The sequence below is a fragment of the Oncorhynchus clarkii genome, chromosome 8 (assembly GCF_045791955.1).
Source record: "Oncorhynchus clarkii lewisi isolate Uvic-CL-2024 chromosome 8, UVic_Ocla_1.0, whole genome shotgun sequence".
Lineage (NCBI taxonomy): Eukaryota > Metazoa > Chordata > Actinopteri > Salmoniformes > Salmonidae > Oncorhynchus > Oncorhynchus clarkii.
Genome location: NC_092154.1, coordinates 31,186,841 through 31,206,233, shown reverse-complemented (window position 1 = coordinate 31,206,233; position 19,393 = coordinate 31,186,841). Strand labels below are relative to the sequence as shown.

Sequence of the window (19,393 nt, the reverse complement as noted above, 5' to 3'; positions counted from 1 at the left end):
ATAGCTTTCTCAGATAGGACTTTGTTCAATGTCTCCAGCACAGCTTTGTCAACAGACATCAGAAACTGAGGGACAAATCGTGACTGAAACACCTACAGTAACACCTCATTTGAGAGAAGAATCGCAAAGTGACACTTGGAGAATATTCAGATCATCTTTATTTGGATGAATTGTTCTGACATAAGAGGGGTTGCACTCAGGGTGCCACTGTGGATGGTTATAGGGGGTCAGCGGTACATTGTCATTTAGCAGACACTCTAATCCAGAGTGACTTACAGTACTGAGTACATACATTTGTCGTATTGGGGCACCGTGGGGGTACCCCACAACCCTGGCATTGCAAGCGCGATGCTCTACCAACTGAGCCACACGGGACCCACATGTTAGCCATCCTCCTGTAAAGGGTCAATACAGTACCATAGAAATAGAATGAAATTGCACAGAAACAGAATGTCATTGTTTTATGGTCAATACAACCCCACTGATATGTGGTGACCATGGAAGGGATTAGCATCCACAACACAGACGCTTAGGGGGGGAAAGAACAGCCACCCTGTTTTAACTGTACAGAATGACAGCATGCATTGACTGAGTGTTCTGATGGAAGCATTGCCAATAGCCATCTATGTCCTAACCCAATCAGATGGAATGCTTAAATACAGTTCACATTTGTAAACCATGTCATTTAACTCAATGTACATATATTATTTGCTACTGAAGCATTCAAAAGATAACTCATCTTCAACACGTTTGACACTCTAGTGAACTGATGTGATTGCTGTTAGCTGCAAAGTTCTGACAGTTCTATACAGTGCTAAATCTGGACACTAATCTCCAATACTGAAAACGACAACAAAACATCACCAACATGTACACACAAAAAAAACAGACAATTCTTCCCTTTCGCACACAAGAAGAAGACAACAACAACGTGGCCGGAGAGGCACAGAATAAATAGAATGTGGGTGACGGAGTAGCCACGGGTGACGGCATGTCACTCAAACAGCAGGTCCTGGTCGGTTTCCTCCATTAGCATGTTGGATGGCTCGGCGATGGGGCCCAGCTTGGCCAGACGGGCGGCGATCTCCTTCTCCGTCCTCTCCCTCATCTGCTTCTTTTTCTCCTGGATCTTCTTCAGCCTGAGGAGGTGGGACTCACCATAGAAATCTGAATTAGAACACTCAATACCGCTACGAGACACGCGGACAGTGATCCTCCAGTCAGCTGGGAGTGTAGACTTGGTGTGGAGGATGAGGAGTCTGAGGGATGACGTAACTTACCTGTAGAACTCTTCTCGTTCCCTCTCGTCCAGCTCAGTGATGATGTAGCTGAGGGTCCGCTCAATGCGGGGGATGATCACTGAGGACAGGTCAAACCATATTTTATCCTCTCCACGCGGTCTTCCAACCATCTCTTTTGACTGCCATTATCGATATGTAGTGCAGGTTTAGTTATTGTGCCGAAGCGGTGCAGACTCACCATGCTCAATGGCGTTCACGCGGCGGTTGGTGATCTTGATGGCCTGATCCAGTGTGACAAAGGAAGTCTGTAGATCAAAACAGTGAGACCATGAGACTTTGTTGTTCAGTCACACATGCTCCGCATGGTTTACCAGTCTCGCGAGACTTACCTGTAAGGAGGCCAACTCCACCAGCAGCTCCACTGCTTTGGCATAGTTCCTCTTCAGCCTGGAGACCTGCTCTCCTCCCCTGGCCAGACCAGTCAGCTCATAACCTAACAAGGGGAGGATAGAGGGAAGCAAAGAATACAGTGAGCAGTGACACAGAAACACACTACAATACAAGTTCTATAGCAGGGCATAGCTTTCTAGAAGTTGTTCAACTAAATTTGCCCATAAATGGAGCCATGCCAATATTTGAGGTAATTTTAACAATAATAAATGCCATTTGCAGATGCTTTTATCCAAACAGGGCCACAGGGTTAGGGTTAATTCCACAAACTAAATTAGATTCCCTCTCCCTGTAAATTCCATTGAATTCAATTCAAATTCTAGGTCTTTGAATTCAGAACAGTGTTGGTGAAGCTACTCTGAAAATATAGTTTGCCAAGCTACAAATTACTTCACACTGGAAGAAGTTAAACTAGACCACAGAAAAATTGTTTACTTAACGAAAGTTACTTCGAAAAAGTATTTCACCACATACACAACACTTAGTGAAAGATTATCATATATAAATCTGAAATGTCATAGACTACTTTGGGGTAATATGTTAACAGAATGTATAAAAACAAGATCTCACCCATCTACATAAAATAAGTGTTTCTAGACATTTTTGCAAATGTATTGAAAATGAAATACAGAAATATGATGCTACAAACTGAGTTTAGATGCATTGAATTTCCTTTGATCATCCTTGATATGTCACTACAACTTGTGGCCAATTCAATTGTTTTTTGGATATGATTTAGAAAGACAACACACCTGTCTAAATACAGTGCATTCAGAAAGTATTCAGACCCCTTGACTTTTTCCACATTTTTTATGTTACAGCCTTACTCTAAAATTCAAAAAAATCGCAATCTATACACAATAAAGCAGAATGACAATGCAAAAAAACAATATATATTTTTTAAATGTTTGCAAATTGATAAAGAAATCAAATCTTAATTATCACATTTACATACAATTGAAGTCGGAAGTTTACATACACTTAGGTTGGAGTCATTAAAACTTGTTTTTCAACCACTCCACAAATTTCTTGTTAACAAACTATAGTTTTGGCAAGTCGGTTAGGACATCTACTTTGTGCATGACACAAGTAATTTTTCAACAATTGTTTACAGGCAGATTATTTCACTGTATCGCAATTCAAGTGGGTCAGAAGTTTACATACACTAAGTTGACTGTGCCTTTAAACAGCTTAGAAAATTCCAGAAAATTCCACCATGGCTTTAGAAGCTTCTGATAGGCTAATTGACATAATTTGAGTCAATTGGAGGTGTACCTGTGGATGTATTTCAAGGCCTACCTTCAAACTCAGTGCTTCTTTGCTTGACATCATGTGAAAATCAAAAGAAATCAGCCAAGACCTCAGAAAAAAATGTTTACACCTCCACAACTCTGGTTCATCCTTGGGAGCAATTTTCAAATGCCTGAAGGTACCACGTTCATCTGTACAAACAATAGCATGCAAGAATAAACACCATGGGACCACGCAGCCGTCATACTGCTCAGGAAGGAGACGCGTTCTGTCTCCTAGAGATGAACGTACCATGGTGCGAAAAGTGCAAATCAATCCCAGAACAACAGCAAAGGACCTTGTGAAGATGCTGGAGGAAACAGGTACAAAAGTATCTATATGCACAGTAAAATGAGTCATATATCGATATAACCTGAAAGGCCGCTCAGCAAAGAAGAAGCCACTGCTCCAGAACCACCATAAAAAATGCCAGAATACGGTTTGCAACTGCACATGGGGACAAAGATCGTACTTTTTGGAGACATGTCCTCTGGTTTGATGAAACAAAAATAGAACTGTTTGGCCATAATGACCATCGTTATGTTTGGAGGAAAAAGGGGGAGGCTTGCAAGCCGAAGAACTCCATCCCAACTGTGATGCACAGGGGTGGCAGCATCATGTTGTGGGGGTGCTTTGCTGCAGGAGGGACTGGTGCACTTCACAAAATAGATGGCATCATGAGAAAGGAAAATTATGTGGATATATTGAAGCAACATCTCAAGACGTCAGTCAGGAAGTTAAAGCTTGGTCGCAAATGGGTCTTCCAAATGGACAATGATACAAGCATACTTCCAAAGTTATGGCAAAATGGCTTAAGGATAACAATGGCAAGGTATTGGAGTGGCCATCACAAAGCCCTGACCTCAATCCCATAGAACATTTGTGGGCAGAACTGAAAAAGCGTGTGCGAGCAAGGAGGCCTACAAACCGGACTCAGTTACACCAGCTCTGTCAGGAGGAATGGGCCAAAATTCATCCAACTTATTGTGGGAAGCTTGTGGAAGGCTACCTGAAACGTTTGACCCAAGTTAAACAATTTAAAGGTAATGCTACCACATACTAATTGAGTGTATGTAAACTTCTGACCCACTGGGAATGTTATGAAATAAATAAAATTGAACTATTATTCTGACATTTCACATTCTTAAAATAAAGTGGTGATCCTAACTGACCTAAGACAGGGAATTTTTACTAGGATTAAATGTCAGGAATTGTGAAAAACTGAGTTTAAATGTATTTGGCTAAGGTGTATGTAAACTTCCATCTTCAACTCTAACTATTCAGACCCTTTACTCAGTACTTTGCTGAAGCACCTTTGGCAGTGAATACAGCCTCGAGGTTTCTTGGGTATGCTACAAGCTTAGCACTAGAGGTCGACCGATTAATCGCAATGGCCGATTAATTAGGGGCGATTTCAAGTTTTCATAACAATCGGAAATCAGTATTTTTGAACATCGATTTTATTTATTTTTTTACACCTTTATGTCATCTTTATTTAACTAGGCAAGTCAATTAAGAACACATTCTTATTTTCAATGACGGCCTAGGAACGGTGGGTTAACTGCCTCGTTCAGAGGCAGAACGACAGATTTTTACCTTGTCAGCTCGGGGGATTCAATCTTGCAACCTTAAAGTTAACTAGTCCAACGCTCTAACCACCTGATTACATTGCACTCCACGAGGAGCCTGCCTGTTACGCGAATGCAGTAGAAGCCAAGGTAAGTTGCAAGCTAGCATCAAACTTATCTTATAAAAACAATCAATCATAATCACTAGTTAACTACACATGGTTGATGATTTGACTAGTTTATCTAGCGTGTCCTGCGTTGCATATAATCGATGCGGTGCGTATCGTTGCTCCAATGTGTACCTAACCATACACATCAATGCCTTTCTTAAAATCAATACACAGAAGTATATATTTTTAAACCTGCATATTTAGCTAAAATAAATCCAGGTTAGCAGTCAATATTAACCAGGTGAAATTGTGTCACTTCTCTTATGTTCATTGCACGCAGTCAGTGTATATGCAACAGTTTGGGCTGCCTAATTTGCCAGAATTTTACGTAATTATGACATAACATTGAAGGTTGTGCAATGTAACAGCAATAATTAGACTTATGGATGCCACCCGTTAGATAAAATACGCAACGGTTCCATATGTCACTGAAAGAATAAACGGTCTTGTTTCCGAGATGATAGTTTCCGGATTCGACCATATTAATGACCTAAGGCTCCTATTTCTGTGTGTTATTATGTTATAATTAAGTCTATGATTTGATAGAGCAGTCTGACTGAGCGGTGGTAGGCAGCAGCAGACTCGTAAGCATTCATTCAAACAGCACTTTTGTGCGTTTTGCCAGCAGCTCTTCGTTGTGCTTCAAGCATTGCGCTGTTTATGACTTCAAGCCTATCAACTCCCGAGATTAGGCTGGTGTAACCTATGTGAAATGGCTAGCTAGTTAGCGGGGTGCGCGCTAATAGCGTTTCAAACGTCACTCGCTCTGAGACTTGGAGCGGTTGTTCCCCTTGCTCTGCATGGGTAACGCTGCTTCGAGGGTGGCTGTTGTCGATGTGTTCCTGGTTCGAGCCCAGGTAAGAGCGAGGAGAGGGACGGAAGCTATACTGTTACACTGGCAATTCTAAAGTGCCTACAAGAACATCCAATAGTCCAATGTTAATGAAATACAAATGGTATAGAGAGAAATAGTCCTATAATTCCTATAATAACTACAACCTATAACTTCTTACCTGGGAATATTGAAGACATGTTAAAAGGAACCACTAGCTTTCATATGTTCTCATGTTCTGAGCAAGGAACTTAAACGTTAGCTTTCTTACATGGCACATATTGCACTTTTACTTCCAACACTTTGTTTTTGCATTATTTAAACCAAATTGAACATGTTTCATTATTTATTTGAGGCTAAATTGATTTTATTGATGCATTATGTTAAAATAAGTGTTCATTCAGTATTGTTGTAATTGTCATTATTACAAATAAATACAATTTTATATAAAAAAATATATAATATATATATATATTTTTTAAATCGTCCGATTAATCGTTATTGGCTTTTTCTTTTTGGTCCTCCAATAATCAGTATCGGCGTTGAAAAATCATAAATCGGTCGACCTCTACTTAGCACACCTGTATTTGGGGAGTTTCTCCCATTCTTCTCTGTCGATCCTTTCAAGCTCATCAGGTTGGATAGGGAGCGTCGCTGCACCACTATTTTCAGGTCTCTCCAGAGAAATTAGATCTGGTTCAAGTCCAGGCTCTGGCTGGACCACTCAAGGACATTGTCCCGAAGCCACTCCTGCGTTGACGTGGCTGTGTGCTTAGGGTTGTTGTCCTGTTGGAAGGGGAACCTTTGCCCCAGGCTGAGGTCCTGAGCAGGTTTTCTTCAAGGATCTCTCTGTACTTTGCTCCGATCATCTTTTCCTCGATCCTGACTAGTCTCCCAGTCCCTGCCGCTGAAAAACATCCCCACAGCATAATGCTGCCAGCACCATGCTTCACCGTAGGGATGGTGTCAGCTTTCCTCCAAACGTGACACTTGGCATTGAGGCCAAAGAGTTCAATCTTGGTTACATCATGCCAGAGAATCCTGTTTCTCATGGTCTGAGAGTATTTAGGTGCCTTTTGGAAAACTCCAAGCAGGCTGTAGTGTGTCTTTACCTGAGGAGTGGCTTCAATCTGGCCACGCTACCATAAAGGCCTGATTGGTGGAATGCTGCAGAGATGGTTGCCCTTCTGGAAAGTTCTCCCTTCTCCACAGAGGAACTCTAGAGCTCTGTCAGAATGACAATCGGGTTATTGGTCACCTCCCTGACCAAGACCCTTCTCACCCGATTGTTCAGTTTGTCCGGTCGGCCAGCTCTAGGAAGAGTCTTGGTGGTTCTTCCATTTAAGAATGATGGGAGGCCACTGTGTTCTTGGGAACTTTCAATGCTGCAGGTACCCTTCCCCAGATCTGTGCCTCGACACAATCCTGTCTCTGAGCTCTACGGGCAATTCCTTCGAACTCATGGCTTAGTTTTTGCTCTGACATGCACTGTCAACTGTGGGATCTTATATAGACAGGTGTGTGCCTTTCCAAATCATGTCTAATCAATTGAATTTACCACAGGTTGACTCCAATCAAGTTGTAGAAACTTTATTTAAATGTTTGCAAAAATCCTAAAAAGCTGTTTCGCTTTATCATTATGGGTATTGTGTGTAGATTGATGGGGGGAAAAAATATTTAATACATTTTAGAATAAGGCTGTAACATAACACAATGTGGAAAAAGTCAAGGGGTTTGAATACTTTCCGAATGCACTGTAAGGTCTCACAGTTGACAGTGCATGTCAGAGCAGAAATATACAATCAAGTCCAAGGAACTGCCTGTAGATCTCCGAGATAGAATTGTGATGAGACATACAGTATCTGGGGAAGGGTATAAAACTTTCTAGAGTGTTGAGATTTTCCAAGAGCACAGTGGTCTACATCATTGGGAAATGTAACAAATACGGAACTACCCAGACTCTTCCTAGAGCTGGCCGTCCGACCTAACTGAGCAATCGGGCTAGAAGGACCTTGGTCAGGGAGGTGATCAAGAACCCAATGACCACTCTGACAGAACTACAGAGTTCCTTGGCTGAGATGGGAGAACCTGTCAGAAGGCAAACAGTGTCTACAGTACTTCACCAATCTGGGCTTTATGGGAGTGGCCAGATGGAAGCTACGCCTGAGAAAAAGGCACATGACAGCATGCCTGGAGTTGGCAAAAATATTCTGTGGTCTGTTGAGACAAAAACTGAATTATTTGGCCTGAATGCAAAGCACTATTTCTGGAAAAAACAAGGCACAGCTCATCTGTCTAACACCACATCTAACACCATCACTAAAGTGAAGCATGGGAGGCAGCATCATGCCATGGGGATGTTTTTCAGCAGCAGGGACTGGGAGACTGGTAATGATAGAGGGAACAATGAATGGAGTCAAATTCAGGCAAGTCCTTGATGAGAACCTGCTTCAGAGGACAAACGACCCCAAGCATCCAGCCAAAGCAACGCTGGAATGGCTTCAGAACAAGAATGTGAAAGTCCTTGAGTGACCTAGACAAAGCACAGACTTGAATCCCATTGAAAATCTGTGGCAATTCTTGAAGATTGCTGTTCACCGCTACTCCCCATCTAACTTAACAGAGCTTGAGAAAATCTGCAAGGAAGAATGGGAGAAAATCCTCAAATCCAGATGTGCAAAAATGATAACAGACATACCCAAGACAACTCAAAGCTGTAGGGGCTCCTACAAAGTATTGACTCGCGTGTAAATACTTATGTAAATTATATTTCTGTATTTAATTTGCCAAACATTTCTAAAAACATGTTTTCAGTTTGTCATTATGGGGTGTTTTGTGTGAATGGATGAGAAAAAAAAATATCTAATCAATTTTTATTTCAGGCTGAAACAACAAAATGTGGAATAAGTCAAGGGGTATGAATACTTTCTGAAGGCACTGTAGATTTGAATACCACCAAGCTACTGCAATATGTAGTTAAATTACTAGTTGAACTACATGTAGTTAACTACTACCAAACACTGATTCAGAGATAATTCAATTCCTCTAAATTACAATGTTGGGAATTTAATTATTGGATATATTATCCTCAACAATTCCATAAATTCCAATTTGAATTCAATTCCCCTCAGGCTTTAAGGCTGATCATGTCACTGTTCAGACAGTCTAGCTATACTGGAAATATAGAAATACAAGTTAATGACTTCAAACAAACCCTTTTAGTCATTTCATTAACTGGGCAAAGTAGAAATATTTAATTTGAATTATTAAATTATTTTTATCATTCCAATTCAAAACATCCAAACAGCCTAAATCCAATTCCATAACTTGAAGATTGTTGAAAATCTAATTGAATTCAACGTAAATTCTCCACTTCATGAGTGAATTCAAGAATTGATTTGGAATTTCAAACTAAATTGGAGTTGGCCTCAACCCTGCATGACCAGATAAGAACACTACTTACTGTCCCCTCCTTCTTGGTAGTGCTCAAACACAGGTAGAGTGACACCTGTGAGGAAAAGGAGAATCACACAGGTGAGACATTAAGGAGAGACATGCTGTTGTTCTAAAAAGATACAGAGAAGTCCAAAAGGTGTTGACCTGCCACGTTATCCTTCTTAGCCCGAACCTTCACCTGGGCCTTGTTCACATTCTGGATGACAGTGGTGCTGTGGGAACATGATAATGTTATGAGAATATTTACAAAACATTAGCAAAATATTGACATCAGACAAACACCTAAATAAAGGCCTCAAATGGCTCATGATGAGGCCCATCCTCTCACCTGAAGTCGCCAGCGGCGAATTTCGCCTCAGCCAAAGAGAAGGCTGCCTCCCTCATCACTTCACCCATCAATGTCTTTGTCTAGAAATCGGGAGAGGCAACAAAAAGACAGGAGCCAGCGTAACATGCACCGATGACAGGATTTTATACAAATAAATAATACAACTAGGGCCTCCCGGGTGGCACAGTGGTTAAGGGCGCTGTACTGTAGCGCCAGCTGTGCCACCAGAGACTCTGGGTTCGCGCCCAGGCTCTGTCGTAACTGGCCGCGACCGGGAGGTCCGTGGGGCGACGCACAATTGGCCTAGCGTCGTCCGGGTTAGGGAGGTGTTGGTCGGTAGGGATGTCCTTGTCTCATCGCGCACCAGCGACTACTGTGGCGGGCCGGGCGCAGTGCGCGCTAACCAAGGTTGCCAGGTGCACTGTGTTTCCTCCGACACATTGGTGCGGCTGGCTTCCGGGTTGGATGCGCGCCGTGTTAAGAAGCAGTGCGGCTTGGTTGGGTTGTGTATCGGAGGACGCATGACTTTCAACCTTCGTCTCTCCCGAGCCCGTACGGGAGTTGTAGCGATGAGACAAGATAGTAGCAACTAAACAATTGGATACCACGAAAACGGGGTAAAATCCCCCCCCCAAAAAAGAAAATAATTAATACTTATATTAAATCAGATAAGAAACAGAGAATTAGACAATGTTTTAATCATAGAAACAGAACTACTAGAACAGATATTCCCATTCAAAGATTGATGGTCCGTGATGGGTGGGCCGGCAAACATATTGAGTTCACTCATGAGCGCACTGTCAAATGTCCATGGTCCGGGGGGCTTTTTCCGTTCTAGTCATTCTTGTTTCTATGGTTTTAAACCTCCTTGAATTACCTCGATGATCTTGCGGAGGATCTGACGGAAGCGCATGGAGAGGGCATCAGCCTTCTTCTTCAGTAGGTTTCTACCAGTCTGGGCCCCCTTCAGACGGGCCTTCATGATCGTCTGGGCCCTTCACAGACAAGTCATCAGGTGTCAGAGAGGACTTCCATCATAAACATGCATGGCCATTCAGATTTGAATCATTTTGAAAGATATTGGTGCTTTTATGCCGTTTTCTGCAGGTCACCACAATATCAAAAGTGCCTGTTATTGACCCATCATTATGATGTTCCAGACAAATTAAGATAGTAAGTAGTTAGACATGGCATAATCTGTGCCATAGACTGTGTGAGTAAAGTTAGGGCACATCAAAATCTCCCAGTGGTTGTTTGGAAATTATGGGCAGTCATCACATGACAGTGACCGTCCATTTCCTCTTTTAGATGTTCATCATGAAATGGCAAAGAAATACAACTATTGACTCGAAATAATAACTAATGCCATTGCAAATTGTTGCAACAGTGCAAAGGTTGAGTTTTTCCAACATTTATTTTAAAGGGCTCACAATTGACTGTGCTTGGCTAACTAGCTGACAGCTGGCTCAGTTTACTGATCTGTAATTTCCTTCATTTCAATTTGGCTCAACCTAACACAACTAAAATGTCATGTATTAAATAGGGGGCATAAACTTGCTCCCCTAGATTGAGTGGACTAGCTTGCTAGAAATGTCAAACTATGTTGGCTAAAATAACAAGCTACCTAGACTTGCTACTTACATTCTAGAGGGGAAGACGTCGATTCTCTCTTTTCCTGACATCTTCTTTGGCTGCAAACGGTCTTATGTACTTCAATTACGTCTGGACGGCGATTAAATAACGAGACAGCACGCAAATAACTAAAATATTAAAGAATAGGTATTGCACAGTTGTTATTACTTGGAGAATAACAGCTTTGTAACCGATGTCGTGTTATTCATGATATTCTATTGCAAAAAGCCATCAGCTGGTTAGTAGTCATGTGACTATGTTGTTAACCGCTATTGCGCTTGTGCGTGTCAACCCGGGCGCTTTCTCTTCCGGGTCGAAAAATTTGCACACCACGGATGAATTTGAAGTTGTAGCAATCGGGCCTAATTCGCTAGCTACGTATTTGAATACAAATTATAACGTTTAACAAAAAAAACTAATACAGGACATTCAACAGTGTTGTTCTGTAACCATACGATACAGGTAAGGCATTTACTCGAATCACTGCGAACACAACAGCTGTTTGCCGGAGTTGTGAATGACTGGCTAAGTAACGTAGCTATGTAGCTAGCGCTATAGGTGCATGTGCCGCATGTATGAGCTAATGGGTTAGCTGGGTAGCTAGCTAGCTAAATGATCAGTTTTGCGTGTGAATAAATGTGGATGCGTTGACGTCCATACATCAGACTGAAGACATAGATTCATGATGACAGCTATTTAGTCTTGCAAGTGTATATGACACTCTGTTAGTATCATCTTCAGCTCTAGCCAGCACACGTTACAGTAGCTAAGTTAGTTAACGGTAAGTAAGATGATGACGTTGAGTAAGTGTACAAGGATAGCTACATGACTATGAGAGATGACTGGCATTTTGTTCTGATATTGCAATCTAGCGGCACCAGATCACTCCTCCTTGTCCCGTCCCCCCCCCCCCCCCTCCAAAAAGGCATTTTCAATTGTTCCAGTACTGTTACCAAGATGATTGACCAATGATTGACAAAAGAGAACTGCCACTGTATATCATGAGAATGTATTCCGTCTTTTCCTGATGTGACTGTCCAACCAAATATACACCCCATTTCCCTCTTTTCAACCTAATTAGACCTCTCATTCAGTTGCTCTCTAGAGTTTAATCAAAGCCTGTTTAAAACCCTTTGTAAGTATATGGAATAGCATATTTCTCTGTTTTCATTATATTGACCTCTGTCCTATTGTCTCCCTAACCCCCCCCCCCCAGTGATGCCGAACCTTAGCTGTAGGTTCTACCAGCACCGGTTCCCTGAGGTGGAGGATGTGGTGATGGTGAACGTGCGCTCCATCGCCGAGATGGGCGCCTATGTCAGCCTGCTGGAGTACAACAACATTGAGGGCATGATCCTGCTGAGCGAGTTGTCGCGCCGACGTATCCGCTCCATCAACAAGCTCATTAGGATCGGACGCAATGAGTGCGTGGTGGTCATCCGAGTGGACAAAGAGAAGGGTGAGGCGGGGTTTGAGTGTGTGCGGTCAAGAAATGTAGACCGTGTGTGTGTGTGTACACATTGTGTTACAGGTTTAAAAAAACAAAAAACATTGTCAACTCTTTGCAGGGTACATTGATTTATCAAAGAGAAGAGTTTCGCCAGAGGATGCTATCAAATGTGAAGACAAATTCACCAAATCTAAAACCGTAAGTTAGGTTCACCGTCAACACTCAGCCACGTGCCGGAGGATGCTGTAATATACAAAATTCTATTTATCATTCCGTTCCACCGATGTCATAAACTCTCAGACGTCTGTGCAGCCTGGTCCCAGATCTGTTTGTGCTGTACAGCCTACTACTGTCGTTGTTGGGATGACAATGACCATAGGAGTCCGTAAGAAAGCACAAACAGGGCCGTATTCATAGAGCATCTGATTATGAGTGCTGATCTAGGATCAGTGTAGCCTTTTAAATCATAATGAATATGATTACACAAACAGGGGGCACCTGATCCTAGATCAGCACTCATACTCTGAGACACTTTATTAATACGGGCTCAGATCTTGGACCAGGCTGACATTTGTGAGTCTTCCCTCTTGACCAGAGGTGATATCGAGGTGTAAATGTTTTTATGGTGTGGCGTCCGTGGCAGGTGTACAGTATCCTTCGACACGTGGCTGAGGTGCTGGAGTACACTAAGGACGAGCAGCTGGAGAGCCTGTTCACGCGCACCGCCTGGGTGTTTGATGAGAAGTACAAGCGTCCGGGATACGGCGCCTACGACGTCTTCAAACAGGCTGTATCGTGAGTATCGTGACTCTTCTTCCTATATACATTACCAGTCAAAAGGTTTGGACACACCTACTCATTCAAGGGTTTTTCTTTATTTTTTGCTATTTTCTACATTGTAGAATAATAGTGAAAACATCAACTATGGAATAACACATGGAATCATGAAGTAACCAAAAAAGTGTTAAACAAATCAAAATCTACTTTATATTTCAGGTTCCTTCAAAGTAGCTGCCCTTTTCCTTGATGACAGCTTTGCACACTTTTGGCATTCTCTACCAGCTTCATGAGGTGGAATGCTTTTGCAACAGTCTTGAAGGAGTTCCCACATATGCTGAGCACTTGTTGGCTGCTTTTCCTTCACTCTGCGGTCCAACTCATCCCAAACCATCTCAATTGGGTTGAGGTTGGGTGATTGTGGAGTCCAGGTCATCTGATGCAGCACTCCATCACTCTCCTTCTTGGTCAAATAGCCCTTACATATTCTTACTAAGAGCAAACCAGATGGGATGGCGTTTCGCTGCAGAATGCTGTGGTAGCCATGCTGGTTAAGTGTGCCTTGAAAGCACCATCACACCTCCTCCTCCATGCTTCACAGTGGGAATCACACATGCCGAGATTATCCGTTCACCTACTCTGCGTCTCACAAAGACACGGCGGTTGGAACCAAAAATTGCAAATTTGGATTTCTACCAGTCTAATGTCCATTGCTTGTGTTTATTTGCACAAGCAAGTATCTTCTTCTTATTGGTGTCCTTTTAGTAGTGGTTTCCTTGCAACAAAACCACAAAGGCCTGATTCATGCAGTCTTCTCTGAACAGTTGATGTTGAGATGTCTGTTACTTGAAATCTGTGAAGCATTTATTTGGGCTGCAATCTGAGGTGCAGTTAATTGCTAATTTCTGAGGCTGGTAACTCTAGTGAACTTATCGTCTGCAGCAGAGGTAACTCTGGTTCTTCCTTTCCTGTGGTGGTCCTCATGAGAGCCAGTTTCATCATCGCACTTTGTTTTTTTGCGACTGCACTCAAAGTATTTTACATTTTCCATATTGACTGACCTTCATGTCTTAAAATAATGATGGACTGTTGTTTCTCTTTGCTTATTTGAGCTGTCCTTGCCATAATATGGACTTCTGTATACCACCCCTACCTTGTCACAACACAACTGATTGGCTCAAACGCATTAAAAAGGAAAGAAAGTCCACAAATTAACTTTTAACAAGGCACACCTGTTAATTGAAATGCATTCCAGGTGATTACCTCATGAAGCTGGTTGAGAAAATGCCAAGAGTGTGCAAAGCTGTCATCAAGGCAAAGGTTGGCTACTTTGGGGAATATAAGATATATTTTGATTTAACACTTTTTTTGGTTACTACATGATTCCATATGTGTTACTTAATAGTTTTAATGTCTTCACTAATATTGTAGAATTGAGAAAATAGTTCAAAAAACAGAAAAACCCTGGAATGAGTAGGTGTGTTCAAACTTTGGACTGGTACTGTACACATGACTGAGCAAAGCCAGGCTGTGTTAGGCTGGCTTGGTTACGTATTCTCCATAGTTGCTGGAACCATGCTGGAAAGGACAATGTGAAAATAATATATCCGAGCCAGCACGGTGTGGCTGAACTACCCTGTAGTGTGAATAAGGTTTACAATGAGACTAAGACCTTTTATGTAGGTCTGCCCTTGCTCTGTCCTTGTCTATTAATGGTCTGTACTATGTCATGTTTTGTGTGGATCCCAGGAAGAGTCACTTCTGCGACAGCTAATGGGGATCCTAATAAAATACCATCTGTCATTCTTAGTAAGGGATGGACGCAGATATTGTAGACGGGTGTGAAATGGGTTGTAAGTGTAGTGTTTGCTCCCGATCTCCTCAAATCATTTAGTCAGATATTCATGCTCCAAAAATGTTTTATTTTTCCCAGTGACCCTGCCATGCTGGATGGGCTAGACCTGACCGAGGAGGAGAGGGCCGTGCTCATCGACAACATCAACAGGCGTCTCACTCCACAGGCTGTCAAAATCAGAGCAGGTCACAGCACACTCAACATTAACTGTGCAATAAATATGTACTAGACATGTTAGAGAAGATCAATGAGGGGGGGGGGGAGATTACATTGTAAAGATATGGGGGGTAGTTTTGAAGCTACTTGCATTCCTGCATTTCTAGACATTTTGTTGTGCGGCTGAGAGAAAAGGTTGCAGATTTACTGCAATTCTATGTATTTTGCCATGGCTAATGCTGTGTTGTTTTGCTCGAACATAATAAGAAAATCTATACTGCTAAATGTATTATTTTAGGATGATGGTTTATTTAGAAAAAATTTTCCCACTGTTTGGACTTAGGCGAGCTGGAAAAAAAGATTAGGCGGCCCACCCAAGGATTTCAATTGCAGGAAAGTTATTGGCTAACCGATGAAGTCTTGTTGGGTCCGTATTTCCATATTTGATGTGTGTAGTGCCTACACAACTATGGGAATTGGTGACAAATGCTACATAATGTTCATTGATTCATTTGCCAGAGTGGCATGTTGATGACACTATTGAACTCCTCTGAAGTTTTCAAATTAGAAACATGGCGACTTGACACTTTATTTTCTTTAAACAATACATTTTGACTATCATCCTTGCAGACATCGAGGTGGCATGCTACGGGTATGAGGGCATTGACGCTGTGAAAGACGCACTGAGGGCGGGGCTTAGCTGCTCGACAGAGGCCATGCCCATCAAGGTAGGTTGCATCAAGGAACTCTCATACTCAATACTTCTAATCTATTTAATTATATTTCTCTATCGATTTCATCTCGTCGTCCTGTGGTTGACCTCAACTTTCTCGAAGGCGTTGTATGACCACGCGTTGTATGACCACTCTCTCCCTAGATTAATCTGATAGCACCGCCACGCTACGTCATGACCACAACCACTCTGGAGCGCACCGAGGGCCTTTCGGTTCTCAACCAGGCCATGGCAGCCATCAAGGAGAGGATCGAGGAGAAGAGGGGCGTCTTTAACATCCAGATGGAGGTGAGACTGAGGATATGCAGTGACTTCAGAAAGTATTCACACCCCTTGACTTATTCCACATTTTGTTGTGTTACAGCCTGAATTCAAAATGATTTAAACAGACCCATCTATACACAGTACCCCATAATGATGAAGTGAAAAGGTTTTTAGAAATGTTGGCACATTTTATTGAAAATAAAATACAGAAATGTCTCATTTACATATATATTAACACTCCTGAGTCAATACATGTTAGAATCACTTTTGGCAGGTTATTGTCCTGCTGAAAGGTGAATTTGTCTCCCGGACCCTGTTGGAAAGCAGACTGAACCAGGTTTTCCTCTAGGATATGTCCTGTACTTAGCTCTATTCCATTTATTTTTATCAACAACAAAAAACTCCCTAGTCCTTGCTGATGACAAGCATACCCATAACATGATGCAGCCACCCCCATGCTTGAAAATATGCAGAGTGGTACTCAGTGATGTTTTGTTGGATTTTCCCCAAACAAAACGCTTTGTATTCAAGACATAAAAGTTTATTTCTTTGCCACATTTTAAGCCGTTTTACTTTAGTGCCTTATTGCAAACAGGATGCATGTATTGGAATAATTTGTGTTCTGTACAGGCTTCCTTGTTTTCACTCTGTCATTTAGGTTAATATTGTGGAGTAACTACAATGTTATTGATCCAACCTCAGTTTTCGCCACAGCCATTAAACTCTGTTTTAAAGTCAACATTGGCCTCATGGAGAAATCCCTGAGTGGTTTCCTTCCTCTCCAGCAACTGAGGAAGGACGCCTGTATCTTTTATAATGAAAAAGTGTAATTAATAGCTTCACCATGCTCAAAGGGATATTCAATGTCTGCTTTTTATGTTTACCCATCTACCAATAGGTGCCCTTTGTGGCATTTGAAAACTTTCCTGGTCTTTATGGTTGAATCTGTGTTTGAAATTCACTGCTCGACTGAGGAACCTTACAGATAATTGTGTGTGGGGGGTACACACACACAAATAATGTTAAACACTTATTGCACACAGTGAGTCCATGCAACTTATTATGTGACTTGTTAAGCAGGTTTTTACTCCTTAACTTATTGAGGCTTGCCATAACAAAGGGGATGAATACTTTTCAGCTTTTCACTTTTAAATAATAATACTTTTTATACCTTTTTCTCCCTAATTTCGTGATATATAATTGTCCCATCGCTGCAACTCCCGTACAAACTCAGGAGAGGTGAAGGTCGAGAGACACGACCCTGCCAAGCCGCACTGCTTCTTGACACACTACTCGCTTAACCCGGAAGCCAGCCACACCAATGTGTTGGAGGAAACGCCTTACAGCTCTGGTGAGCGTGCAGGCGCCCGGCCCGCCACAAGAAGTCGCTAGAGCGCGATGGGACAAGGACATCCCGGCCGGCCAAACCCTCCCCTAACCCGGACGGTGCTGGACCAATTGTGCGTTGCCTCATGGGTCTCCCGGTCTCGGCCGGCTGCGACACAGCCTGGGATCGAACCCGGGTCTACCGTGACGTCTTTAGCACTGTAATGCAGTGCCTTAGGCCGCTGCGCCATTCGGGAGGCCCATTTTGTAAACATGTCCAAGAACATCATTTTACTTTGACATTATGGGGTGTTTTGTTATAGGCCAGTGACAGTCTCAATTTAATCCATTTCAAATTCAGGCTGTAACACAACAAAATGTGAAAAAAGTATTGGGGTGTGAACACTTTCTGAAGGCACTGTAGATACAGTAGATGGTTGGGTGAGAAAATGGAGCGATGGGTGGTCAGTTTGCCAGTAGTATGAGGGAATACCAAAGTACTTGGTGGTTTCTCTCGTCGTGGCCTTTGACGCTACTTCCCATGAAGTGCATGTGTCATGTCCAACCATGTTTATCATACAGAAGAGCCCAAACTCTGTTTCAAATGTTGACTCGGCGTGGATGTACCACCTGAGTACGTCCATTCAATATAGTGCAGTGTTCATTTACACCCGTAGCTCTCATCCACTCCCTTCCACAAAGATGTACTTCAGTACTTTTCGATTTCTCCATGCATATCTTATCAGCCAGGAGACCTTTATTTATTTGGAGTGCACATTCCTTCAGTTCCCTGCAGTCCACTAAATAATTACACTTCTCATACACAGAGCTTGAACCTAACACTACTTTCAATCTCTGAGGATATATAAAAACAAAGAAATAAAACACCACCAGTTTTTCTTACCGTTTACTATAATAGTTAGGTGGGTGCTTATATTTGTCCTGTTTCACACGTGAATTGGATTCTACATTTTTGTTGTTGCATATCTTACTCCTTGAGTTGATTGATTGTAAGTCGATCTTTATAAGAGCATCTGCTAAATAAGTAAATGAGGTGTAATGTTCTTGTTATACCCCCCCCTTCAGGCGAAGGTGGTGACGGACACGGACGAGACCGAACTGGCCCGTCAGCTTGAGAGGCTAGAGCGGGAGAATGCAGAGGTGGACGGAGACGATGAGGACGGAGAGATGGAGGCTAAAGCAGAGGACTAGTCCAGTTAGCCCTGAAAGAAGGGTCGTTTGGAAGAAAACAAAAGGATGGACAGACTTCGCCATAGTCGCACTGTCCCACAGATGTGCAACTCTCATATTACATAAAGAGGTATTCACTGGCTAATAACCCTCTAAATTGATAATTAGGGACTTCTCAGAAGGAGAGAAACATACATTGCTATTCTCCTAAGTCTAGAGGTGGATAGACGGAAGTGTTTTAAAGCAAATAAGACAAACTATACCAGTAACCATTTACAGTACAAACACCAATTTGGATCAATTATACCTATATATATATGCAGAAAACTGTTTAAAAGCAGTGGCCATCGCAAATTCACCTCTCGCTGGTCACAGGAAGTGATGCGTGTAAAGAGGTATAGGCTCTAGTTGTGTGTGATACTGGCTTGGGTTACTTATGTGCTGTTCCTCTTCCAGTAGTATGGATTTTTACTGGCAGGATCTTGCTTTTGTGTAGCTCATGACATCAATAAAGTTCTGCACGTTTGATCTCAGTGGTTTTGGGTATGAATTGCAGCTGTGCTCTGATTGGTTATTTCATCTGCAACATGCCCATATAAACAAGTATTCAAACTTTAATAGCACAATGAACCATGGCACAGTGGTTCTTCATAATACCAATAATTTAAACTATT

At 42.2% G+C, this 19,393-nt stretch overlaps 2 protein-coding genes across 2 annotated transcripts; one reads left to right on the top strand and one right to left on the bottom strand.

Annotated features, from left to right (window-relative positions):
• Positions 1 to 140: 140 nt before the first annotated feature.
• On the bottom strand, positions 141 to 11,225 carry LOC139415269 (ATPase H+ transporting V1 subunit D). The gene is made up of 9 exons (XM_071163246.1): positions 10,977 to 11,225; positions 10,213 to 10,330; positions 9,336 to 9,415; positions 9,152 to 9,219; positions 9,015 to 9,059; positions 1,631 to 1,734; positions 1,480 to 1,546; positions 1,281 to 1,359; positions 141 to 1,139 (listed from the first exon to the last, which is right to left on the bottom strand). The coding sequence occupies exons 1-9, from the start codon at positions 11,015 to 11,017 to the stop codon at positions 995 to 997; spliced, it is 747 nt and encodes a 248-aa protein (XP_071019347.1). The 5' UTR covers positions 11,018 to 11,225; the 3' UTR covers positions 141 to 994.
• Positions 11,226 to 11,238: 13 nt separating this feature from the next.
• Positions 11,239 to 19,252, top strand: LOC139415268 (eukaryotic translation initiation factor 2, subunit 1 alpha b). The gene is made up of 8 exons (XM_071163245.1): positions 11,239 to 11,429; positions 12,184 to 12,426; positions 12,536 to 12,615; positions 13,061 to 13,212; positions 15,128 to 15,234; positions 15,836 to 15,933; positions 16,083 to 16,226; positions 18,615 to 19,252. Exons 2-8 carry the CDS (start codon positions 12,186 to 12,188, stop codon positions 18,738 to 18,740), a joined length of 948 nt encoding a protein of 315 aa, XP_071019346.1. The 5' UTR covers positions 11,239 to 11,429; positions 12,184 to 12,185; the 3' UTR covers positions 18,741 to 19,252.
• The last annotated feature ends 141 nt before the right edge of the window (positions 19,253 to 19,393 follow it).